The sequence below is a fragment of the Pantherophis guttatus genome, chromosome 10 (genome assembly GCF_059756535.1).
Source record: "Pantherophis guttatus breed Tessera chromosome 10, ASM5975653v1, whole genome shotgun sequence".
Classification (NCBI taxonomy): domain Eukaryota; kingdom Metazoa; phylum Chordata; class Lepidosauria; order Squamata; family Colubridae; genus Pantherophis; species Pantherophis guttatus.
In genome coordinates, this window is record NC_142072.1 from 13,574,920 (window position 1) to 13,601,496 (window position 26,577).

General features: G+C 40.9%; 1 protein-coding gene across 8 annotated transcripts in view; it reads right to left on the reverse strand.

The window, feature by feature from the left end:
• PTPRU (protein tyrosine phosphatase receptor type U) overlaps positions 1 to 26,577 on the reverse strand; it is a 408,282-nt gene that overhangs the window by 143,866 nt on the left and 237,839 nt on the right. For all 8 annotated transcript variants that reach the window (XM_034413695.3, XM_034413698.3, XM_034413697.3 and 5 more), the window contains exons 9-10: positions 8,324 to 8,433; positions 4,989 to 5,190 (exon numbers count right to left, since the gene is read on the reverse strand). In XM_034413695.3, the coding sequence (XP_034269586.2) occupies positions 4,989 to 5,190; positions 8,324 to 8,433 (312 nt within the window). The remainder of the gene's footprint in view (positions 1 to 4,988; positions 5,191 to 8,323; positions 8,434 to 26,577) is intronic.

Sequence of the window (26,577 nt, forward strand, 5' to 3'; positions counted from 1 at the left end):
CTAGGAAAAAGCAGGAGGAGTTTTGGAGCATGAAGAATCTATTTTAGGAAGAGGCATATTTAAGGAGATCTGCACAGTGGGATAAAGGGTGACCCCATCAGCTCAAGCAAAACACACGGCTATTCGAATGCCGAAACATCCGCTCGACGTTGCAGTGTAAAATCCAGAGGATCAATTCTGCGAGATTGCTAGTGAATCTGGTGGGTCCTTAGAGGCTGGGGAACTAACGCAGCTTGTCAAGAGACATGAAAGAACTTCTCTGCCGTTTTCAGAGGGAGCGGATTTGAAAGAGTTGTCAAAAAGGACCACATCTGTATCACAGAGATTGATGTTAAACGCAACTCACGAGTATGCATCTTTCTCTGAACAAAATGGGACTTTTTTAAAAAAAAAAATGTGTTTGTGAAAGTATTACCTGGAATAAAAAATATGTACTTTTAGCCTAGAAAAAGTAGAATTGAGGAAAATAAATACTATTCTGAGAAGGTATTCAATATCCAAAATATTCAGCTCCCCCCCCCCCCGCATCATAGCCATTTCCCCAATCCCCACTGCTCTCTCTCAAAAATGTTGTAGAAAAGTGAGAGTTGCAAATAAAACAAAACTCTACCAACTACCCAGGAGACCGAAAGACTGCACTGTCCACAGAGACTGCAAAATGGAGCAGATTTATTGCGAACTGCACACCCTTAATCCCTGATTAGTTGCATTATATGGTTCCAGAGTGTTGCACCAGCCAAAATAGATGACAGGAGTAAAATCCAAAGAAACCCAAGACATTACGCATGTCTGATAGCACGAGACCTTACTCAAGAGAAGGAAACTTGGATCCTAAACTTCCTTTGGAGCAATCAAGATAATTGGTTTGCTGGCAAACTAATCTCTCTCTAGCTGGATGTTGTTGGTTTGATATTATCTTTTGGGCAATGAAGTGGATCTTCTGCACGCTCTGAAATTCAAACAGAATTACAGAATAGCAAAGTTGGAAGGGACTCGGTAGGTCTTATAGACCAATCCTCTGCTGAAGCAGGAAACCCCATACCATTCCCGACAAATGGCTGTCCAAGGTCTTCTTGAAAACCTCCAGTGATGGAGCACCCACAACTTCTGGAGGTAACCCATTCCACTAATTAACTTTTCTCATTGTCAGGAAGCTTTTTCTTAGTTCTAGATTAGATTTCTCTTTGATATGTTTCCATCCATTACTTCTTGTTTTATCCTCAGGTGCTTTGATGATTAGGTTATCCGCCTTTCTGTTTGACAGCCCTTCAAGTATCGGAAGACAGCTATCATGTCACCCTTAGTCAGCCGCCCTGAGTCTTCAGAGAGGGGCGGCATATAAATTTAATTAATTAAATTAAATTAAATTTGTTCTTCTTTTCGTTAGACTAACATACCCGGTTCCAGCAACCATTTTCATAAGTTTTAGCCTCCAGCCCAGTGGTGGGTTTCAAAATTTTTTACTACTGGTTCTGTGGGTGTGGCTTGGTGGGCGTGGCATGGCTTGGTGGGCGTGGCATGGCTTGGTGGGCGTGGCAGGGGAAGGATACTGTAACATCTCCATTTTCTCCCGATCAGCTGGAACTTGGGAGGCAGAGAATAGACGGGGGTAAGGCCAGTCAGAATTTTTACTACTGGTTCTCCAAACAACTCAAAATTTCTGCTACCGGTTCTCCAGAACTGGTCAGAACCTGCTGAAGCCCACCTCTGCTCCAGCCCCCTAATCATCTTTGTTGCTCTTCTCTGTACTCTTTCTTTTTCTTTTGCATTATGGTGACCAAAACTAGATGCAGTATTCCGAGTGTGATCTTACCAGTGCAGTATAAAGCAGTACTAACACTTCACGGGATCCTGATATTAAATGTGTCAACGTGAAACATACATAAATATTTATGTGATGTTAACAGATGTAGAAATTTCCATTGTTTTTTCACCTTGAAACCTGTGCTAGGCCCTTAACCTGCCTCACTAATAAATTACTGTTTATGGGGTTCTCACAAAGTCTCAGGGTTGCAACACTTCAAGAAAGTTCACTACTCATTGTGTTCTTCTGCACAGTTTTAAGTCTGTTTATGATGTAAAAAAGATGTGGAGACTCTGGAAAGAGTGCAGAGAAGAGCAACAAAGATGATTAGGGGACTGGAGGCTAAAACATACAAAGAACGGTTGCAGGAACTGGGTATGTCTAGTTTGATGACAAGAAGAACATGATATCCGATATCTCAGGGACTGCCCCAAAGAAGAGGGAGTCAAGCTATTCTCCAAAGCTCCTGAGGGCAGGACAAGAAACAATGGGTGGAAACTAATTAAGGAGAGAAGCAACCTAGAACTAAGGAGAAATTTCCTGACAGTTAGAACAATTAATCAATGGAACAACTTGCCTCCAGAAGTTGTGAATGATCCAACACTGGAAGTTTTTAAGAAGAGATTGGATAACCATTTGTCTGAAGTGGTGTAGGGTTTCCTGCTTTAGCAGGGGGTTGGACTAGAAGATCTCCAAGGTCCCTTCCAACTCTGTTATTCTATTTTATTCTATTCTGTTCTGTTCTGTTCTGTTCTGTTTTATTCTATTCTATTCCCCCTCCCCATCCCCTGCTTCCTTATTTCCAGAGAAGGGTCTTCTGTGCCCTGATGTCACTGTGAAAATTCATTCCGAGAGGGATAAAGCTGAATAGGGGAAAAAATAACAAGCTAGAAGAGATAATGAATCTCTCCCATCTCTCAACCCACTCTTTCACATCTGACTGCTGAATGCATTGTTTAACTGCAATCAGGGTAAGTGTAAATGGCATCCGAGAGAGGAACAGCTATCTGAAACTATTTGAGTTACTCAGAAAGGTATTAAGAGCAGTAGTAATGAGGAAGAGGCTTTGGGTGTTGGCCTAGAAGGGCATCTGAGAGGCCTACATGGAACCATTTCGTGGGTGGAATTTCAGTGGGCTCAAGACTGGAGCCTAAACAATTAACATTTAACAATAGTCAGAACTCACAGTGAAACTGCTCAGGATCTCAATCCTGAGCAAAATGAAGATTTACAGGAGCCAAAAGAATGTATACCACATCTGTAGCTCTCTCTTTCTTATTTTTGCATACAACGTAACATGCTCATAATATATTTCCAACCATGGCAACTTTTAAGACATGTGGACTTCAACTCTCAAAATTCCCCAGCCAGTCATGTTGGCTGGGGAATTCTGGGAGTTGAAGTCCACAAAGTTGGAGACCCTGGCATAGACTATACAGTGTCAAAATATTGGTTTTTCAGCAGAGCCCCAGATACTTAGAATGCCAAGTATCAGATGGAAACCATATGGTGAGGTGCCGATATTACAAGAACACATCAAAATACTAGTATTCCAGTGCCAAATTTCTTCTCAATTTTTAAAATGATTTAACCTTTAACTTGAAGGGGGGAAAAAGATGGTTTTGTATTCGTTTGTCCACCCCACCCCCTAGCCCATAAGGGGAGATTATTGTCCGGGTTCCAGGTAACATGCCCAACGCAAGAAGACTCCGAGGCCAGAAGTTCCTCAAAGTTCCATTTTATTAGAGATGTCATATTGACACATCTGGGAAACCCCAAATCTGAAAGATTCCAGGTTTTCCCCACCCAGAAAGAAAGTCCAGGTCCCTTCCCCTGCACCACGTCCATCATATGGTCCAATCCATGCACCGTCCCAACTGGAGATGCTTCCCAGTCACACCACTCCAGGTGCAGGGCAGGATGTCCTTGACTCTCAGAGAAAAGAATGTTATTATGGCTAGATATCTCCTAATTCCATACAATTCCCCCCTCTCCCAGTTTCCCACAGCACTAAATGTGGCAGCCCTGAAGATCCAAAGTAAAAGATGGCTTCCAGGGCTGACAAATTCTTATGGGTGAATTGGTGCTTATTTGGGATGAGATGTCCAACGATGGGTCTCAATGTTGTACTTTCACAGCACTAGTACCTTGTGAACAACTTGCCTGCAGAAGTTGTGAATGTTCCAACACTGGAAATTTTGAAGAAGATGTTGGATAACCATTTGTCTGAAGTGGTGTAGGGTTTCTTGCCTAAGCAGGGGATTGGACTAGAAGACCTCCAAGGTCCCTTCCAACTCATTCTATTCTATTCTATTCTATTCTATTCTATTCTATTCTATTCTATTCTATTCTATTCTATTCTATTCTATTCTATTCTATTCCACTCCACTCCACTCCACTATTCCATTCCATTCCATTCCATTCCATTCCATTCCATTCCATTCCATTCTTCTATTCTATTCTATTCTATTCTATTCTATTCTATTCTATTCTATTCTATTCTATTCCATTCCATTCCACTCCACTCCATTCCATTCCATTCCATTCCACTCCACTCCATTCCATTCCATTCCATTCCAGTATTCCATTCCATTATTCTATTCTATTCTATTCTATTCTATTCTATTCTATTCTATTCTATTCTATTCTATTCTATTCTATTCTTATTCTATTCCATTCCACTCCACTCCACTCCACTCCACTCCACTCCACTCCACTCCATTATTCTATTCTATTCTATTCTATTCTATTCTATTCTATTCCATTCCATTCCATTCCATTCCATTCCATTCCATTCCATTCCATTCCTGTATTGTATTGTATTGTATTGTATTGTATTGTATTGTATTGTATTCTATTCTATTCTATTCTATTCTATTCTATTCTATTCTATTCTATTCTATTCTATTCTAATTAATCCAAGTGCAACTGCAGGGGGAAGAAGAACTGATGGAGTTAATTTTCTCTATTTCAGAAGCTGGCGTGAAACAGTAAAATAAAACTTGCCCTCAAAAACGGGTTTGTTTTTCAGCAGGAAACCATCATCCATTTATAAGAGAAAATAAAGGACTGTCCAAAGCAACCATCTGCAAAGTAGAGAAATCAGGTACCCAAACTCTCCTTGATTCTGAACCAGACCAACATGTTGCAGAAAAACGAATGCACTTCTCTTCTCCCAACCTACCTGAGATGTTGGTGGTGATCTCAGTCAGAGCTGTTTGACCAAAGCCCTTGCCAGTTCGTGCTCTTACTGAAAAAAGGTAGGTTGTCCCGGGATGAAGGTTGGAGAAAACATGATAAGTTTCATTTCGGAGCTTGGAGACGGTGCGTCGTGGGCCAGGCACATTGACTGCTGGGTCAAAGGATTCAATGCTCTGGTAGCTGATCTAGGATAAAGGGATATGCTTTAAGACATCATCAGAATGCAGAGATCGTGATTTATTTATTTATTTGCTTGTTTAATTTATATAGCCTCCCCCTCATATAAACTGTTCCAGATATTGCTTCAACCAGGAACAGATATTGCAACACAGTACGAAGAATAATAATAATAATAATAATAATAATAATAATAATAATAATAATAATAATAATAATAATAATAATAATAATAATAATAATAAATCTTTGCACACAGGATTCTTCCTCCTGATGCTGATTTTTCTACGGGCAGGGTATTATTTGTCAAAGGGGAATATTCCATCAAAAGCAAGAATCTGCAAAGGATCCAGAGTGGCTCTCGGCCAAGCTAGCTGATCATCACAGCAAGAGATGGAGAGAACGTTCGGATACAGCCAGAAAAACAGCTTGCATTCTGCCGTCGAGACAATAGACTTGGAAAGAACTATAAAGTTGCCTTTAATCTTCAAGACTATTAAAGAAAAAAGAAGAAGAATAAAAGGCTTCCTGAATTACAATAGAGGCTATGTCAGTTCTCCGAGAGACAGCCTTCAGCCTGGCGGGGAAGAGCTGTGCAGATAAGCATCAAGCTTTCTCAGTCTGCAGTTTCCGCGCTCCAATAATTTTTGTTGATGCCAGAGAGGGCAAAGGCATGGGATAAAAAGCCGAATGAGGGAAGGGAGGTTTTGCCTGGCTGCGTTTGGGAGAAGCCAAAACACACGCGGAGACAGGCCTATTCAAAAAACTATCTGACGACAATAATGAAGCAAAGAAAAGCCTCTCCATTCGGCACCTGGCTGAGAATAACAGAAAAGCCAATCAATTATTGCCGGGCTTGCCTGACAGACAAAGCCCACACCAATCATTCTGCAAGTCCTTAAAACTGAAAGTCAGTTTCTGCCCACCTACCCAGGCCTTTACCTGGCATTACTGCTTAAGGGATCCCTTTTATGAGAAGGAACGGCACAATCTGAGGCTGGTGTGAAAAGGGGGATCAGCCTAGAATTCCTACGTTCGACCACAAGAGAATTATGTCCAACCCCCCTTGAGTGCCGTTGACCCTTACCTAACTAACAAGACGCCAACTATTAGCTGAAATCATTCCTGTGCATAGGATTTATTATTTTAGCAATAAGGTAAAGGCATGTGCTAGTTGTTCCCAATTCTAGGGGGCGGTGCTCATCTCCGTTTCAAAGCCAAAGAGCCAGCGCTGTCCGAAGACGTCTCCGTGGTCATGTGGCCGGCATGACTCAACGTCAAAAGTGCACGGAACGCTGTTACCTTCCCACCAAAGAGGTCCCTATTTTTCTACTGGCATTTTTTACGTGCTTTTGAATTGCTAGGTTGGCAGAAGCTGGGACAAGTAACGGGAGCTCACCCTGTTACGCGACACTAGGGATTCAAACCACTGAACCACCGACCTTTTGATCGACAAGCTCAGCTTCTTAGCCACTGAGCCACCGCATCCCTGCATTTTAGCAATAAATCAGTTTAATTGAACCTTCACATGTAGACCTAAATCTTTTGCACCTGACATTTCTGGAATTCAACATTCAGAAAAGACTCATCATAATTGACTCCCCGCCCCCCGCCCAAATTTTGAATAGTTTGGAGAACCGGCAAGTACCACCTCTGGCTGGCCCCAGAGTGGGGTGGGAATGGAGATTTTGCAATATCCTTCCCCCAGGAGTAGGGAGGGAATGGGGATTTTGCAGTATCCTTCCCCTGAGGTGGGGTGGGAATGGAGATTTTGCAGTATCCTTCCCCTGCCACATCTACCAAGCCACACCATGCCCACCAAGCCACGCCCACAGAACCGATAGTAAAAAAATTTGGATTTCACCACTGCCAATCACCTACATTTAGCCTACGTCAGATCTTCTTCCAAGAATTTAGCTATAGCCATTTTAATACTGTGCTTAGAATCTAGGCTTAGAGGCCCCTAAATTCAAGTTTTCATTTATTTCTGAAGTTCCTGGGGGACGGGGAATGGGGGAGGAACAAAAGACCTCCCAACCTGCAGCCCTTATCCCAATGTGCTGGGATACCAATCCCCAGAATCTTCCAGTCACCAAGTAGGGTCGGTCTTTTGTCCTTGCAGAGTTTTTCTGTTTTACTTCTTTCCCACAAAGCTGTTTTATGCCCTTGAAAAGGTATTAACTTTCTCTTTAAAACAAAGCAAAATCAGGAGGGACAAAAATACTATCTTATTCAGCTAAGTATATAGAACTGAAAAGTGGGTAAAAGATTTGCGTGTTTCTTCAATGAGTGCAATTTGGTATGGTAACCCTCTATTGATGCCATTACTTGGGTATGTTGAATATCCGTGGTGCATGGATAAGAGGTTTGATCGTGTTATGTTTATTGTTGTTATTGTTTGTTGTTGCTGTTTTAAAAGCTCAAATGAGCAATGACAGCTGGCGAAAAGAAAACTTATGAAGCATTGCTTCTGATCCCAAATTGGTTCACAATTCTTCAGAAAGACTGCTTGATAAAAGGAAAAAAAAAAGAAAGACAGAAGGCTGCAATAGTTTCTTTGTCTACCTACCCATTGACACAAAATAAAATATTTAATTAAACTGGTGCTCTAATATGTAGGCAATTTTTTATAAATGTAAATTCCATTCCAGCTTGACTTCTGATGCCTTTATAAACATGCCCAGGTAGTCTTCTTGGCCAACAATACAAAAGTACTTTGCCATTGACTTCCTCCAATATCCTTCTTCATCTCCCCTGGGATTTTCTGTCAATTGGCCATTCACGTAGTGACCACATCCAACTTTACTTAGCTTTATAAGATCAGTCAAGGTCAGTCTGTACTTTACTTAACTGGAATGTAAGATACGTATATGCACCCAAGGCAGTAGCATCCTATTAAAACTGGCATTCTCTCTTACCTTTCATTTAGCACAGAGCGTCTCTCCTGAGATCATCATTGTTATAGCATATGCATGTGACATCTCTAAGCAAGAATTCACTTATACTTCCAGGCTATTGTTCATCCTCATAGAAAATGTCAATTAATGCATTAACAAGAACCTCTTTTTTTTCTGACTTTGGCAGAAGGATAAGCGAGATAAGGCACAATATCCATTTCCCCAAAATGATCTTACGGCATACCTCATATTGTGTTATGAGACCATTGGGTTCCACCGGCTCTTCCCATTTCAGAAAAATCATGTCCTCTAGAGGGGTGAATGTGAGGGATTCTGAAGCTATGCCTCCAGGGACTTGAATGAGTAGATCGAAGAAAGAAGAAGAGAGAGGAAGAAAAAAGAATCAGAACACATTTCTTGCTCCTAAAATCAACAAGCAATGAAGGAACATAAAATGAAACTAAAACTGGGAACATCATGAAAAGAACCTTAAACCAATCCTGGGGGTGTTCAAAATTGCATCTCAGTTTACCTGCGGTAAATGAGGGCTATTTACTCATCTTGAATCCAAGCCCCCAAATCTATGCCTTTTTCATATTTTTTCATGAACAGGCTTCAGAAGATGAATTTTGGAAATGCATTTGCTGTGTTCAACTTTATTGATTTATGCATTATATCAATTTATACAGCCACTCATCTCAAATATATGATTCTGAGCCACTCACAAGCCATTAAAAGCAATATAAAAACAGCAAAACAATACAAAAATTCTCATTTAAAAACAATAAAGATTCTTAAAAACATTTTTTAAAAAAGCAGGCACCAAAAATCAAGCGTAGCCAAGGTGAGTGGATTTTCAACTTCATTGTACAGAACTGAGCGTATAACATTTTTTCACATTTAGATACTGTCATATCTTCAACTCCAGACATTTTGCAAGGTTTTAGACACGGAAAGATACGCATTTCAATTTAGCACTGATGACTGTCTAAATCATGTGCATTCAATTCTTCCATTCCATTGTCTTTAAAAAAAATTAAGTAAAATTGCACATATTTTTGTGTGATGCTTCCCATTAGAGGTATAGCTTTAATATGCCATTGAATTTTCCCCCCCAAAGGTGCTTTTTCAAAAGGCAACTGGACTTTCTTTGTTTTCCTTGAAGACGTTTCACTTCTCATCCAAGAAGCTTCTTCAGTTTAATTCTTCAGTCAGAACTGAAAAAGCTTCTTGGATGAGAAGTGAAATGTCTTCAAGGAAAACCAAAAATAGTCTAGTTGTCTTTTGAAAAAGCACCTTTGGGACAACTATGACCTGGATGACTGAGAATCTCCATAGACAAACTTTCCTAATGTTTACTGATTCTTCATTCAGCTTTTTTTTTTCTCTAATGCATACAGGTAGTTCTTTCTCTACATACGACAATTGAGCCCAAATTTTACATTGGCAATCAAGACAGTTAAGTGAATTTTGCCCCATTTTACAACCTTTCGTGCCACAGTTGTTAAGTGAATCACTGCAGTTGTCAAGTTAGTTGCATGGTTATTAAGGGGATCTGGCTTCCCCATTGACTTTGCTGATCAAAGGGTCACCAAATGTGATCGCATAACCCCAGGACACTGCAACCATCATAAATACATGCCAGTTACCAAAGCATCCAAATTTTGATCACATGACCATGGGGATGCTGCAAGGGTCGTAAGTGTGAAAAAGTTTTCAGTGCCACTGTAACTTTAAACGGACACTAAATGAATGGTTGTAAATTGAGGACTACCTGTACATATTGAGAGGGTGATGAGCTTCTGTTGATCTTAAAGAGACAGAGATCCATCCTCTCCAGGGATGAAATGCTCCCGGTTTGGACCAGATTGCCCTATCAGGTAGCGATGGCGGCGGCCGGTAGCAAAAATCCCTGCCCCCCCATGCCCAGCTGAGCCACACAATCATCAGAGGCTTTTTGTTTTTTACTTTTAGAAGCATTTTTTCTACAACCTCTTCAGCTGAAAAAATGCTTTTAAAAGTAAAAAAAAAAAAAAAAAGCCTCTGATGATCACGTGGCTCAGCTGGGATCATCAAAGGCTTTTAAAAGCATTTTTTCTACAACCTCTTCAGAGCGAAGAAGTTGTAAAAAAAATGCTTTCAAAAGGCTCTGAGGATCTTTCCCAAGTCTAGTTTAATGAACAGAAGGACTAGGGGAGACATGATAGCAGTGTTCCAATATCTTAGGGGCTGCCCCAAAGAAGAGGGAGTCAAGATATTCTCCAAAGCTCCTGAGGGTAGGACAAGAAGCAATGGATGGAAACTAATCAAGGAGAGAAGCAACTTAGAACTAAGAAGAAATTTCCTGACAGTTAGAACAATTAATAGGTGGAACAACTTGCCTGCAGAAGTTGTGAATGCTCCAACACTGGAAGTTTTTAAGGAGATGTTGGGTAACCATTTGTCTGAAGTGGTGTAGGGTTTCCTGCCTAAGCAGGGGGTTGGACTAGAAGACCTCCAAGGTCCCTTCCAACTCTGTTATTCTATTCTACAATCTGTTTGTATATTACTTTGGAGTTCAGCTATTATGGTAACATGCTCAGGACATTATGATTATTGCAATGGAATATCAGGTGGATTCTGCCATTTCAAGCAGAACCTCTATGGTGATTTTCTTTTCATATCATTAAATCAAGTGGAGCCGAGACATTGCTGACAGTGTAATAGGACAGTTTGCATCTTCCAAATAGGGGGCTTGTTCACATACCCCGTTTCTCTTACTGGACTTTTGAGATCCCCTGAACAAAAGATCATTTTAAAACTATGCATGGATCATTTGTTTATTTAATGCAAGTTTGGAATGTCTCCTGAAGATGATGTTCATATAAAAATAATAAGAGTAATCATACATCAGAGTGTGAAAAACAAAATTGGAACTCAGCCAGGCGAGCAAAGCTATATACTAAGCATATAAAATCAACATTAACCGTCAGAAATTCAATGGCATCTCTTTGGCTGAAAAAAGAAGAAGAGAGGAAAATAACTTACATTTCTCTAGGGGAAAAAGCAACATAACCCCCATGCTTGTACTCAAAATATAAGTGGTTCATAAACTGGAAATTAAAAGAAGGCTGTAACCTTATAGTGGTCTTACTTGAAAATTAATTCAATCGAAATCAATAGAACTTACAGTACTTCAAAGTGAGCATGTTTAAACTGAAAACATTTATGGGAAATAAAGCCATAAAAAAAAACAATGAAAAGAACTACTTGAAGATCTTTGAGCTTTTTTACTACTTATTTACCTTAGGGCTGTGCCAAACAGTACATTTGCATGAGGAGAGTGTCCCCTACTATTCTAATTCAGTTTCATTCAAAATAACTTATTTATTTAATCAATCAATCCATTTGTATAGTTGTCCATCTTAACAATGACTCCGGGTCCCTAACAATATTTCAGGTGGAATCCTTGGTGCTCTCTGAGCTTGATTGTTTTCTTGCAGACATTTTATTACTAAACTAGGTAACATCATCATGTTCAGCACTGATGAAATTACATAGTTTGGTAATGAAATGCCTGCAAGAAAACCACCAGGCTCACAGAGCACCAAGGACTCCGCAGTTCAACCCTGAGCTACAAAAATTCTTTTCTATCAATATTTCAGGTTTCATTCCCACAATGGTGAATATATTGGTGAAATTTTCATGGGTGGACTATGACATTCTTGGACTTCCTTTCTAAAAGGTAACTGAGCACAGATCATCTTCTGGGAATTCGGAGCCTCCCTGACTTCATACAACTCCAGATATATCCTATGGGTGGTTACCATGACAGAATAGCTCCTATGAGCCATGGTGGCGCAGTGGTTAGAATGCAGTACTACAGGCTACTTCTGCTGACTGCCGGCTGACTGCAATTTGGCAGATCGAATCTCACCAGGCTCAAGGCTGACTCAGCCTTCCATCCTTCTGTGGTTGGTAAACTAAGGACCCAGATTGTTGAGGGAAATATCCTGACTCTGTAAACCACTTAGAGAGGGCTGTAAAGCACTGTGACGCAGTATATAAGTCTAAGTGCTATTGCTATTTTCCTTCCTTCCATCCCTCCCTCCCTCCCTCTCAGTGGTTAGAATGCAGTATTCCAGGCTAACTCTGCCGCCTGCCAGCAGTTCGATCCTGACCGGCTCAAGGTTGACTCAGCCTTCCATCCTTCCAAGGTCGGTAAAATGAGGACCCAGATTGTTGGGGGCAAGATGCTAACTCTGTAAACCGCTTAGAGAGCGCTATAAAAGCACGGTGAAGCAGTATATAAGTCTAAGTGCTATTGCTATTGCTATAGAATTTCTTCAGACAGAGAAGAAGAGGCTTGGAAATTGTAAGAGGATAGATCACAAGAAAAGAAAACTTTTATGTTTCCATCTCAGTAAAAAGCTCCCTTTTTACAACTTATAAACTCTTAATTCACAGTAGAGTCAGGGCGACTGGATGGAGCTGAGCATTTACTGACCAGATGCCCTTCCTTATGCCACATGGAGTTTACAACAAGTATTTTTTTTCTTTGTGTCCTGAAAGAGAAGCAGTGATGTGTCTCAAAATTTTTTACTACCAGTTTTGTGGATGTGGCTTGGTGGGCATGGCATGGCATGGCATGGCTTGGTGGGCGTGGCTTGGTGGGCATGGCAGGGGAAGGATACTGTAAAATCTCCATTCCCACCCCACTCCAGGGGAAGGATACTGTAAAATCTCCCTTCCCTCCCCAATCCAGGGGAAAGTTACTGCAAAATCCCCATTTCCTCCTGATCAGCTGGGACTTGGGAGGCAGAGAATAGATGGGGGCGGGGCCAGTCAGAATTTTTACTACCAGTTCTCCAAACGACTCAAAATTTCCACTACTGGTTCTCCAGAACTGGTCAAAACCCGCTGAAACCCACCTCTGGAGAGAAGCATCTGCCACTACATAGGTGTTCTGCCCCAGCTCTGGATTTCCGAGGATATTGACACACACCAATGGTCCTTATCAAATTTATTAAGTAGCAAGAATAAACCAAAGTCCGGCAAAGATTGGCAACCAGCCCAGAAAACAAAATACGATAAGACTTTTCCAAAAAATGCTCTGATGATAATTACAAGTTGTTTCCAGCAAGAAACTTACTAACGGTGTGTGACTTAAATAGGCTAAGGGAGTGGCCAATTATCCTCAATCCTTACTCTCGAGGAGACCTCCTCCTCCTGAGTAGCCACTCCTGCCTTTTGGTAGCCCTGCGTGCTTGAGCACTGAGAAGAGGCTCCTCCACTTCGCTCTCTCCACCTGAAGGAGCCCCTGGAGGTTCTGAAGGCCCTGGCTGAGTCTCTGCCTCTGGCACCACATCCTCTTCAGCCTCCTCGCTGTCCGACGCGAGCCCCGGCTGCGCAGGCTGCTGGCGCGACACCACACCAGCCTCCTCGTCATCAGGATCAGCCACGATCCGCGCAGGCCGCTGGCGGGCCACAACAAAATCTCATTTCCCCCAGACATAATCCAAAAAACCCCAGCAGTAATCTGAACGGCTCTCCAGAGACACTGGAAGAACAAAGACTTTTTTGGGAGGGTTGTTTTTGTTCTACATAAAAGGCAGACTTTGGAGAAATTACTGTACTCTAAAATTTAGCTGTTAAAAGCAATCTATAATAACAATCTGCATCAAAGATGGGCAATGGTTGGGTGATAATCCCTGGCGCAACCCCACACCAGCCTCCTCATCGTCGGGATCAGCCACGATCCGCGCAGGCCGCTGGCGGGCCACAACACTAAAATAGAACTCTCAACTTTCCGAGTGGGAGCCCAGTTTCTTCACCCACTAGATCAGCAGTCCCCAATCTTTCTGGCATCAGGGATCGATTTCGTTGAAGATAATTTTTCCAGGGACCTGGGTGGGTGGGAAAGGGGTTTCACATGCAACCTAGATCTTGTGAAGCTTTTCACCCACCACTTGCATGGACCAGTTCCTAACAGGCCACAGACCGAGAGTTGGGGACCCCTGCACTAGGTTCCCACGCCCCTCAAGATGTTTCCATCTCAATAAATTTCTAAAACATTGCCCAAAATAAATCTATAATTATGCTCACAAGAATATGAGAAAAGAGAACATCGGCTATATTTAGGAAACCAGAAGGTGTATTTTTCTTATCACGGTTTTCTTTCTTCATCCATTCTTTCTAACAAGGCCCTAAGAAAAGAAAGTCAGCTCTCTTTCTGACCCAAAAGTTGTTTTTTTCCCTCCAAGTTTGTTCTCCTGCTCAAGCTGTTGTTAAGAAAAGAATCTGCCCAAGAAAATCTTGTGAACATCAATGCTCAGAAATGTCAAGGCTTTTCTGATCTCTCTTAACACTCTAAGAACTCTTAACACATCAACTTTGGGATACTCATCCTGAAGTGAAGAGTGGAATTTTCACATCAAATTAGAAGGAACATGTTGAGAACAGAAATGTTAACAGCCAAAGGGGGAAAAAAATCACACCATTCCATTACCTGAATGTGTTTGCATAATCCTGAGCACTCTGGGCTGATTACGCCAGATAGAAACCCCTCTATCCTACCTAAATTAGCACTCAGACAAATATATGCCTGGTGGATCTGCAGGCAATTCTTGCTCATGTATATTTTATATGAACTGCTTAATTCCATTTTGCATATACCAAGGCAACCCACCTACTAACTAAAAGCAAAAAGAGAAGCGATGGAAGATTGAGAGGGAAGATAACAGATCTTTCCAGTAGTGAAAAGTAACAAGATATATTTCTGTCACTCAATCTCTCGTCCTGCTATTCCCATTGGATGATGTGTGATGATGATGAATAGCATGATGTAATGTTATGGTCAAAAGGCATGCTTAAATAATTGATAAACCACCAGGATATGAGCAACAGCAAAATATTTCTCCCCGAGTTGGTAGACCTTGAGCTTTTAATAAAATGAAGCATGTATATTAGGGAAACCTGAAGTATCTACATTTTATGCTTCAACTCTATTCATCATTTTAAAAAGGTTTTGAGTCCTACAAGAAGGAGCTAGGAAAATGTGTGCTACAGAGCTGTTTCAACCCTTCCAGATTATGCTCAAACTATATTTTTTGCCCCCCTCCCCTTTATTTACTATTCTCAGAAGATATGGGGCAAAAAGACTTAAATTGGTTAATATTATGGAAGTCAGAGATTGTGCATTATTATTTATATGAAATACAATGCTAGAAACAAGCTTATGCACTGGAGACAAATTTTCCAATCACACTTAGCCAATAAAGAATATTCTATTCTATTCTATTCTATTCTATTCTATTCTATTCTATTCTATTCTATTCTATTCTATTCTATTCTATTCTATTCTATTCCATTCCATTCCATTCCATTCCATTCCATTCCATTCTCTTTCCAGCATGCTAACTTCCTTATTTATTTGTCTGTTTATTTATGTTTAATTAAAAGAGCTTTTAAATAAAATACGGATTGCGAAAGCATGCCAAATGTAGCTTTGGGAATTTTTCCAAACTCCTTTACTGGACATGGCCATTGGGGTCATCATCTCTATTTTCTTACGTACAGCCAGCTGTTATATTGCATCTCTGTATTTCTGTTCATCCCTTGTGCTGTGTCTGTGTGCACTGAGAAGCCCAGAGCAGGCTGCATCCAAACTGTTGTGGGCTTTGAATGGAGCAATTGGCAGCATTCAGCATTTCTGCCCAATTGCCTCTCTTGTCTATTGATCCTTCCAAATTCCTTCCTTCCTTCCCTCCCTTCCTCCTTCCCTCGCTCTTCTCTCCCTCCCTCTTTCCCCCCTTCCCTGCTTCCTTCCCTCCTTCTCTTCCCACCCACCCCCTCAGCTCCTCAGATCTATACAATTCTGCATCTCAATTTTTTACCAGGTTCTTCAACATCATCAAATCTGGTTCAAAGATGTTCAATTTTAGAAGAATTATCCTGTCAATGGACAGGCAAAGTTGTCGGCCTTTCTTTGTATAATTTCTTGCTAACCTCCATTGTATTGCGAAGAATAAAAAGTCAGATGGATGTAGAACTGAGCACCGAGGGGGATGTCTGGGAAAACACTAAAACCATGAACATCGTTGCTTCTCGCTGTACCGGGGACTTTAAGCCAGGCAGTGATTTCAAGGGACATTAACCAAGCTGTTATCTCCTCTTTCGAATTTCTCTTAGATGTTATGTACCAGCACCTGGCTTTATGACTGCACAAACAAGGCAGACTCCATCAGGTAGGGCAGCCACTTACCATTTACCTGGGAATGTTTACAACTAGCTATTCTGATTCTCCGGATGGGGTCCCAGTGTAAATATGCAATCTTAGGCAATTTGGCTGGATTATCAAAGCACCTTGCCCCACCCTCCCTCCCTCGTTATTGACAACCCACAATAATAATCATAACAGACAACGTCTCAGACAACAGACTTAACTGAAGATATGCATTTATTGATTTAACAGAGAGTCTCTCCCTCTCAACCCCCAATTTCAAGGATGTCATTAAAGACAAACGGAGCAGGCAATCATTTTGCAGAGGAAGCTCTGCATGAAAAATATCATCTGCCAGGCAAGCTTTACTGCACCCTCTAATTTTAGGCAGAACTTGGTATTTACGTTTACCTTAGAAGGGGAAAGCAACCCTATTACCCTTCACACACCGAAGGAACAAAGTGACTGAACTAAAAAAAAAACCAAATAAACAAACAAGCAGCAGAATGTGGAAATCCAACGACATAATTCACTGCTCTTAGCATCACCTTTCTGGATCTATAGTTTGGAGTTGGTGCGGGGAAGGTGGCAGGGTCGTAAGGAGAATGGCATTCTCATTAAAGCTATTCTTCTCTTTATACTGTAATCATCAGCAAGGCATTAAGCTCCCCCTGGGCCACGTGGAGGCCTGTAATTTGCCCACCACAAGCAAGCAGAAGGTTCGCCAGGTATAAACTATAATTTCTAAAGTAAAGAAAGGGTTCTTTGTTTTTGTTTTGTCAGGCTTTAAAGGTTTAAAGTTTAGCACGAGCCACGAGAATGGCATTTGCACAGATTAATTGGCTGAGGACCAGCCTTTTCTTACCTTAAGGACATTGCTCAAAGTTAAGTTTTCTGTCTTAATCTAGGGCCATGATGGCGAACATATGGCACGCGTGCCCGAAGTGGCACGTGGAGCCATGTTGCCTGGCACGCGTGGCATAGCCTGTTCCTCTTCCAGGTTTCTGGTGCGCATACGTGCATGACGATCAGCTGGCCTTTTTGCATGCAGCAGTGTTGGAAACTAGAAGATCTTCTAGCTGGTCTTCCGTTTTCCTGAGTGAGCATGGGCACTGACCAGTTGATCGTCACGTGCACATGTGCACCAGAAACCCGGAAAAGTAGCTAGCTGAAACCGGAAGTTCAGTAGCTGAAACCAGAAGTTCATTTTCGGGCACGCACATGAACCCTGGGCAGCTCCTCTTCCGGGTTGCGGCCCAGACGCACGCACGCTCCCTTTTTAACACTCAAAAGCCAAAAAAACTTTTGGCTTTTTAAAACTTTAGCCAACTTTTCTGGCTAAAAAACTTTTTTTAGCCAAAAAAGTTCACCGTCACTGATCTAGGGGAAGCAACTCATGACTCCAGCACGAATTTTTCCCCTGCTCCAGCCCCAGTAAGGTTCAAGGTTCTCCCATCTGAAATACACTTTCCTCAAAAGTAAACTATTACAACAAATGGATATCTCTCTCTCTCTCTCTCTCTCTTTTTTTTTGTTTACCTTTTAATTCAAATCAGATGGAAAGGTCTACAAACCCCTACAAGATACATCTTGGTCAATTATGTTTTTTGCACTTATTCTGAAGGAAGGAGGGAAGGGAAAGATGAAATGTCTAACAGGGAACAGAGAGGAGGTAGAAAGTTACTTAAGAGAGGAAAGAGGGTCATTACAGAAGAATCTTTCACCCAGGGTGGGAGAAATATGCAAAAGAGACTCAGAGTATCTCCACTTTGGTACCATTAAGTATAGGTTCTGCGGGAAAATTGCTTCCTCGGCTTTAAAGATTCTGTTACATTACCCTACAAGTAATGAACATATTTCTAGAATTATAGTGGTTCCCGGAATTTGCAAGACACAACATAAAAAAGGGGAAAGGGAAAGTGGAGGGAGGGAGGGAGGGAGGGAGGGAGGAGGGGAAAGGGGAAAGGATTCTTCTGCCTTTGGACAGGAGTGGGCAACCTGTAACCAGATTCTGAACTTGGAAAAAGATAGGGAAAACATGCACAGCATGTCTGCTGGCAGTTTTCCTAATCCTTTCATAATAGGGTGGCTATTGGGTCATGTAATTGGGAGGAATGAAGGAGAGGTCTTTGGAATGGAGGAGTCAGCTGTTTTCTGACTGCTTTTCCCATAGGAATGTGCTGGATGATTGGGGGGGGGAGTCTGGATCGTTTTCCCTGGGCCCCTTACTGAACCTGACCCATTTTCAAACTCTTCCAGCACCAAATTTGATCCCATTCTGTTCAGCTTTCAGATTTATCCTTCTGATAGAGGATAGGGAGGGAAAAGAGAGGGGGGGGAAGAATGCAAGCAGAGGAAGGCTTCTGGGATTCTTTGCATCCCCTTTGCTAGCAACAGCCACAAGAGGCATTTTGTATTGTCTTCTCTGTGCTGTGATGATGTCATGTGTTGAGTCTCTCTCTAAGCACGGATGTCTGCCCTTTCTCCCCAAGGACTAACCAGTGTATGTGCAAGCATGGATGGATGGAGAGGCAGACAGACAGACCAAGGGCCAAAGCCCTTTGCATATTTTGTTCCCCCACATTTTGTTGGGTTGGAAAGAATAAAAAATAAGAGATTGTTTAGGTCATCCAACAGTTACAGTAGGTATGGCCCCGGCCTCATGAGGTCATTCAATCAGAAAAAGCTAAAACATTCTCTCTTGGTTTTTTGTGGTCTGAAAAAAAAACCCGTAAGCCTAACTGAAGACCGTTTTGCTTTTTAAAAAGACCAATGAAGAAACCAACCCCCAAATTGCATTCTAAATTTCCAAATGTTGTCACTGAATTTTAACAATATAATCTTAGAGGCATCACATGAGGTCTGACAGGGGCACATATACTGCAGATTATTCTGTGGATGGGAAACTGATGAAACGGCACGGCAGCCAAAGACAGATGCACATTCTAGACTTATTTCTCTCAAGGCTGTATCCCAGGGTTACCCACAACAGTTGGAGGGGAGTGATCTCTACAACCCACTCCATTGGCAAACGTGATTGATGACACACCCTGGGGGGAGGGGGGAAACAGGGTCATGATTGGGGCATAAATTACATATGGTTAGAGCTGGCTTCACTTGGGAACGTGCCAACATGAAGCTCCTAATAAATAACTGGATTTTTTTTGAAGCTTGGCTCAAGGCTCATGATTTAATTAGGGCATCCATTGGAACCCTGAAAGCCGTATTGAGAAGGCATGAAGGTTTGTTTCTTTTTATGGTAGATTGTCTCCACTGTCAATTTCTCCCTGGGATCTTTAGTACACAACTCTCTTCAACAAGGACAAGATGCATCTCTCGACTATTGTCCCCCATGCTTTTAAAATGCCTGAACATGAGACCCGAGAAATTACAAGCGCATACAGCCTGCTATTTCACACCAGGCAACCGCTGGGAAATATTTTGAACTGTTGATAACCACTTGCAGGATAATTGGGTTTTTCTAGAAGCTCACTAATCAAAAGAGCATCCCACTGGCCTTTAAATCAGTGGAAGAAACCTGGATGCAGAATAAATGAATAATAGATACAGAAGATGGAACGAATCAGCGGCCAATACCGTGAAGCATGGGGACATGAGCAGTGAGCTTAGTTGTGAGAATTAAGATGCTATATAAGCATATATTTCCATTTTCTTAGGGGGAACGTCTGGAAGATACAACTTCAAAATGGCTTTTTGAAGCTGTTGAGATGTTGGAAAAGTGGGAGAAAGGTATGGGTGAAAAATTGAGAGCACACATTTATCTTAGTCCTCTGTTGGATCCCTTCTTCGAGACAAGTTATTTGCATTCCATTCTAAATACCTCTAACTAATCTCTGCAAGGTTCAAATAGGATTCTATTATTTGGTGAGAAAAATTAAGGGAGGACAATCTGATCTGCTGTAAAATCCATGCAAATACAGCATTTCCGCTTGATTTACAAACTAATTTAATCAGAAGCAGGTTGTCCTGCACAAAGCACTTATTAAATTATGGAACCCTTTGGGGCAGATATATGTATTTGGGCAAGGAAACAGATGTACGGTCTTCATCTATTCTCAACGCTATGCAAATGCTCTGTTTTATTACAAGCCTTTGTGATGCACCTGAGATATCAAAAGCAGGATGATACAAAGGAACCAATTTTTTTTTTTTTTACACTACTCTGTCTGGTTTGCATTACTCAGCCAGGAGACCACAATGCACTTCAACTATTACATTTCTCTGGCTTTTAAATGATAGTTATATTAAACCTTAACAAGATCATATAGTATTCCCAAATTAAGCTCTCGGCAATATAATCCCTACAAAGCAATTCAAATCTCTAAGAAACTCCCCAATGGTAATTACATTCTCAGTGCTACTAAAAAAAACAGCCCTTGTTCCACAGAAGATGGAGAAGAGCATTGTGTGATGCATTTTGTTACATTCATATAGCAATCCAACATTCAGGAAAGGAGCCATTGCACATTTATTCCATGATTATGCCATGAGCGTTAATCAAGAAGTAGCTGAGGTCATGGCAACAAGTGGATAGACCAGCAATTCGATCTAGTGGTTAATCTAGACCAGCTCCCAGCTTCTAATCTAGGGAAGATGGAGTTCTAGTCCTGTCTTAGCCATGAAAACCAATTGGGTGACTTTGGGCCACTCACCAGGAAGCTGTGAGTTCTAGTCCCATCTCAGGGACAAAAGTCAGCTAGATGACTTTGCGCCAATCACCAGGAGGCTGTGAGTTCTAGGCCTACCTCAAGCATGAAAGCCATCAAATAAGTAAGTAAATAAATTCTGTCTTTTAGCAATGTCTTTCTCTTTACTCTGTCTCACATTCCCCTTTTATTTCCTTCTGTCTTGTTCTCTGCAGCAGGCTAGGGCACCTGCTCTTGCCAATTGCTCTGAATTTTATGTTCTATAGTAGGACGTCAAAGTTAAGTTTCCCAATGCAGTCCTTGGGCCAATCTATGATGCGTGAGCATGTGGTAAAAATAATAAGCAACATCCCACCCTCAACAGTAAAAAAAAAAAAAATTCAGCAAGTTTTGCTCTTTGAGGAAAATGTAAGAGCATCAAAGCAATCCTCAACGCGGCTATTTGTAAGTCCAAACTGAATGAGCCTCATTTCCCTCTGGAAAGCCTCTGGTTTATTTTTGGGAGGCTAAGACCGAACAGGGCAACAGGGGAGGGTCTACTAATGAGCCATTCCATTTCTTAATAGGAAATGCTTCCGTTATTTAATGTTTTGGAACAACCTTTGAAGGCTCAAATGATAGCCAAGATTCCTTTTTCTCCATATCATTGATCTCAGTGGGAAGTGAATAAACTAGGAAAGCGATGGCCTCTGAGCAACTCGGCTTTTGAGCTGCCCAGCTAGTGCCAAAAAAAATTGACAAAGTTTCCTGCAGTTAGCAGCCAGTTTGATGATGAAAGGGGCAGCCAAATGGGGGAAAGGGACTCAGAGGAGCTTGTATGTACTGGGATGAAGAGACCAGATTTAACTGGCACCCCACAAGGCCTTGCCTTCTTTGTCTATAGCAATATCCTGTTGCTAGTATTATCGCTCAGAGAATGCCGCTCCCATTTCTGTGGTTCAATCCAGAGGCTGGGAAAGTCAGGAGAACATTCTTCAATATTGAATGGAAGGGTTAATTTTATTCTGAGGTTTTTTTTAAAAAAAAAACACTTTTTTTTTACATTCCATTTTAGTGGTTCAACTTGTCTAAGCCACCTTGACTACATTTAGAAAAGCCAGAGTATAAATCAAAGAAATAAATTCTGGTGACACTAGAGAGACTTACAAAAGCTAGTTTGGTATAGTGGTTAAAAGCACCAGGCTAGACAGCTGGAAACTGTGAGCTCTAGTCTTGCCTTAGGCAAAAAGCCAGTTAGACTTTGGACAAATTACTGTTTCTCAAACATAGGAAGACAGAAATGGGAAACCACTTCTGAAAATCTTGCTCGGAAAACTGCATGAACTTGTTCAGGAGTCAAGAATGTCTCAAAGGCACACAAAGAGAAGATAGGGAAGGGGAAAGAGGGAGGAGGGAATGGGGAGGGAAGGGCTTATAATGTGCAAAACAGCCTTACGTACACCTAAGTGTATCTGTATATTTTAGCCTTTGTGATTGACAGAAAGAGAAAGAATTCAGGAAGAGAGAGAGAAAGAAAATTTAGCACTTGCAGGAGGATTTTTTTTTTTTAATGTAATAGATCATCAAAAAAAGAGGGCACTCTGTCTTTCTGTTTGCTTCTGCCCTTCAGATCAAAGCAACTTTTCTAACCAATTACTTTTTATTTATACATGAAAGAGGACTCAACAGTTTCTCAAAAGCATAAATTTCTAATGAGTTCCCTTGGACAGTAACAACATATGAGAAATGAAGTTTCATAAGCCAGTCTTGGACAGGTTGAGATTGCTACATTAAATAAATTGGATAGGCAGATAATTGAAACAGACATGTACAATTTACAGAATCACCCTGTTCAGACAAAGATGTATTGATCCCTGGAGAAACATAGACAGCACAGTAGATTAGACATCATATTCAACTCAAAGGCTAAGAAGAAAGCCTTGTTAATGAGAAAAACAGCTGGAGGCCTTACAGTAGAGCACAAGCACAGCTGGAGCTACTGTAAAAGGGAACAAGATAGAAACAGCTGGAACAATTATGGCATGGTTAAAAACAGCAGGGAAAATTAATAGTTGAGGGAAAAAATAGGCTAGGAATGCAGAGCTGGACACAGCAAAAGCTGGCTAAATTCAAGCTCTGGATCTCAAAAAAGAATATTTTCAAGGCCAGCCCTAATATTAAGTAAAGTTAGGTAGCTGCTTCCTAAAGTTAGGTAGCTGGAAAAATAATTAAGGGATGGCAGCCAGGTATTCCAGAAGAGAGGAAACTAAGTGCTGCATGGCCAAACTCAAGACTTTTAAACTAGATTGTGGTCTTCAAGGACAATGAAGGATGCTGTTTAAGAGTCCCCATTGATTCATTATATGAACAGAAGGCTGGTGTCAGGCACAAACAACCAGCTCCACACATGTCTGTAAAGATTCTCAGTCATCCAGGTCATAGTTGTCTCAAAGGTGCTTTTTCAAAAAGCTATTTTCCCTTGAGGAAAAAGAAAGAAGACTTTTTGCTTCTCATCCAAGAAGTTTCATCAGTTCTGGCAGGATGGTGGGGGCTGAGCGTTACAAATGATACACAAAGTAGTTCCAGAGAAATGTGGGCATTATTAAAATTAAGCCCACTAATATCCTCTCTCCAATTGAGTCTTTAGCAGTAAGAAGCTCTTCCAGGTTAATTGCTAATACTTAAAGCCGAAACAGAAATGTGGAGATTAATTACAATGTAACCTGGAATTGTAAAGTCTTATGATAAGGCTCTGAATGAAAACCTAAACAATTCTCGTGTGATTAATGTTGGCATTTACTCTGAACTTCTAAAGTGGAGTTAATTGCAAATGATGGGAGAAACACAGAAGGTCTGTGCTCAACCACCGCCCTAAAGTCTATGAACAATGTTGCAGTAACATCCTTTCACCAGTCAAACAGGACCTTCTTCCAAATAATGATGCTGAAATATTCAATAGTAGCAACAGATACGTCTCACTGTGCTAAGCAGAAGAGAAACAGAGGTTTAGACTAAACAGGGTCAATAGTGGAAAACATGGTTCTCCAACATCATGTTACGGCATCTCCATATATAATATGGGTGAAGGGGGGCATAATACAGCGATACAGAGTTAGAACCTCTGAGATTTAATCCTTCCACTTTCCAATTCAGCTTTCAAAGCAACCAAGACAAGGTCAGTTGAGGGAGGGAAGAAAGTAAACTCACAATGCAATGCATAAAAATACATATTTTAGATTAAATGCTTTCAATTTAAATGCTAATTCTGGCACAATTTTTTTTCCTTTAGTTGCACAGAGTGATTCTCTGGATGGAAATTATTTCTGAAGGTGTGCAATGTAAAAAATGACCAGAAATCAACTAGCCTATTCATTGAAAGAATGATTCTAGTCAGAACCTCAACTACTTGGTGGCATCAAAATACTGAGACACCAAACAAATGTTAGAGCCTTATTTCATGAGTAATCAACATTGAAGCTTTTCCAGGAGTAGCATTCATTAAGTCCATGTCTTTTGCTCTCTAAAGAATGATTTGCTGGATAAGATTCGTTGATGACCTTCAACAGAAAAAAAACCAAACAACGCTGAAGTACAACATCCATTTAGCAGCCATTTAAAGTTATGATAGCACTGGGGAAAAAAGGACTTATGACCAGCTTTCACACTTACCTGAATCCCCATGGTCACATGATCAAAATTTGGATGCTTGGCAACTGGCATGTACCTATGACAGCTGCGGTGTCCTGGAGTCATGTGATAACCATTTGTAACCATCCCAGCCCACTTCCAACAAGCAAAGTCAATGGGGGACACCAGATTCACTTAACAAAGTGATATAATTCACTTTGTTATAATTCACTAGTGGTTTGCTTAACAACGGCGGCAGAAAAGATCATAAAATGGGGCAAAACTCACTTAACAATCGCCTAGCTTAGCAATGGAAATTTTGGGCTCAATTGTGGTTGTAAATTGAGGACTATCGGCATATATGGGATCATCAATGTAGCTGCTTTGAAAATACCAACAGAGGAATGCCCATCAAGGGCCATGTCCCATCTGTTAATAAAAATTTCCTTTGCAACAGGAAACGATGCTTATTCAGGCCAGAAGTAATAAATAACCTGACTACAGAAGAGACCTCAGAGAGAGACTGACATTAAGGCTTTTGGTCGTCATTAGCATTTACCATGGAGAGATGCGTTGAGCTTAATTAATTGGTACGAAGCCCGTGAATAAGTCAGTAGCTGATGATAACATAATTAGAATAATTGCTATTGTTATTAAATTTTCAGTCTGGGTTGCCAAAGGATGAAAAATAAACAGTATTCTCTGAGGAGAAATATCTGGACTCTCCCAAAATAGAAAAGGCAAGGAAGGATTTTGTTCTTTATAAGTCTTAAACGGTTTTAATATTTTTTATATCCTGGTTTTGTGGTGTTGAAATCTACCCAGAATCACTCGAAAGTGAGATGAGCAATGTATAAATTTAATAAACAAATAAATAAATTGTCCGTTCTTCTGACTTTTCATTTCTGGGAGGGGTCTATTCAGAAGAATTCTTGGTTCAGGGAAAATAGAATTTCTTAATATTCTGTGCTATATATTCATTATCCAATTTATTCCTTACAGCACTAAGTTTCTACATGCAGAAGGAAGGAAAACTGAGGAACGCTGAGGGAATTTTTTTTTCCTTCATCATAAAGGAAGCATTCAAAATTGTTGACTTCCCCCATCTTGCAGCGTGAAATGGTTTGACATGTCTTTTTCCTCCTTGTTCTGTTCCTGTGCTGGTTAGCTACACTTTATCATAATCCCCTTTTCACATCCATTCCTATCTGAGGGCAACGGTTTGTCAAGTTCAGATCCTTCAACTCAAGTAACCAAAGGAGAATTAAGCAGCTGCCATTTCCTCCCGTCTGTCTCCACCGTTCCTATCTTGTTCCTCCTTCCACACTGCCTCACAATTGATGCTTACATTTCAAACTGCCTCTTGTCTTTGGGTGCTCACCATGAGATCAATCAAAGAAACAGAACCGAGAGGGGAAAAGAACAATAATCAGCCAGTTTCGTGCATGTCTAAATAAGGCCTAGCGGTAACCATGGTAACAGCAATGAAATGCTATCCTGTATCCGCGGTATGATCTCTTGTTTCTGCCACTCCTCATCTACAAGGTTGCCTGGAATGAACAGGCTCATTCAATGTAAAAGCATGAAATTCAGAAGAACGGATGTTTTAAAGCCTCAATGCTTGTAAGATATCCGGGCAAAGTCCTCTGGTTGTTGAAAAGGACCATATGACTACTCAACATTTAAAAATAGCCTCCCAGAGGTCTACTGTATTGTTCTGAACTCTTGTTTAATTTCCTTCCTTCCCGGTCCTCCATCTCAAATATTTATATTTTGCTTCATCAACGATGTTTATTATAAGTAAAAACAGAATGAAACCAGCATCTCTCCATTAAAAAAAAAAAAATTGTCAAAGAGGTATAAGGTGGTTAAGCAAAGGACAGACATGAGGGAAGGAAAAAAAACCCCTCGTTTCTATTTTCTCCATTATTCATGTTCTTTCCTCTTGCTAATGAAGAAACTCACAACTTTGGATATCTTCCAAACAGAAACAAGCTAGACAAAAGTCTCACACATTCATTCAAG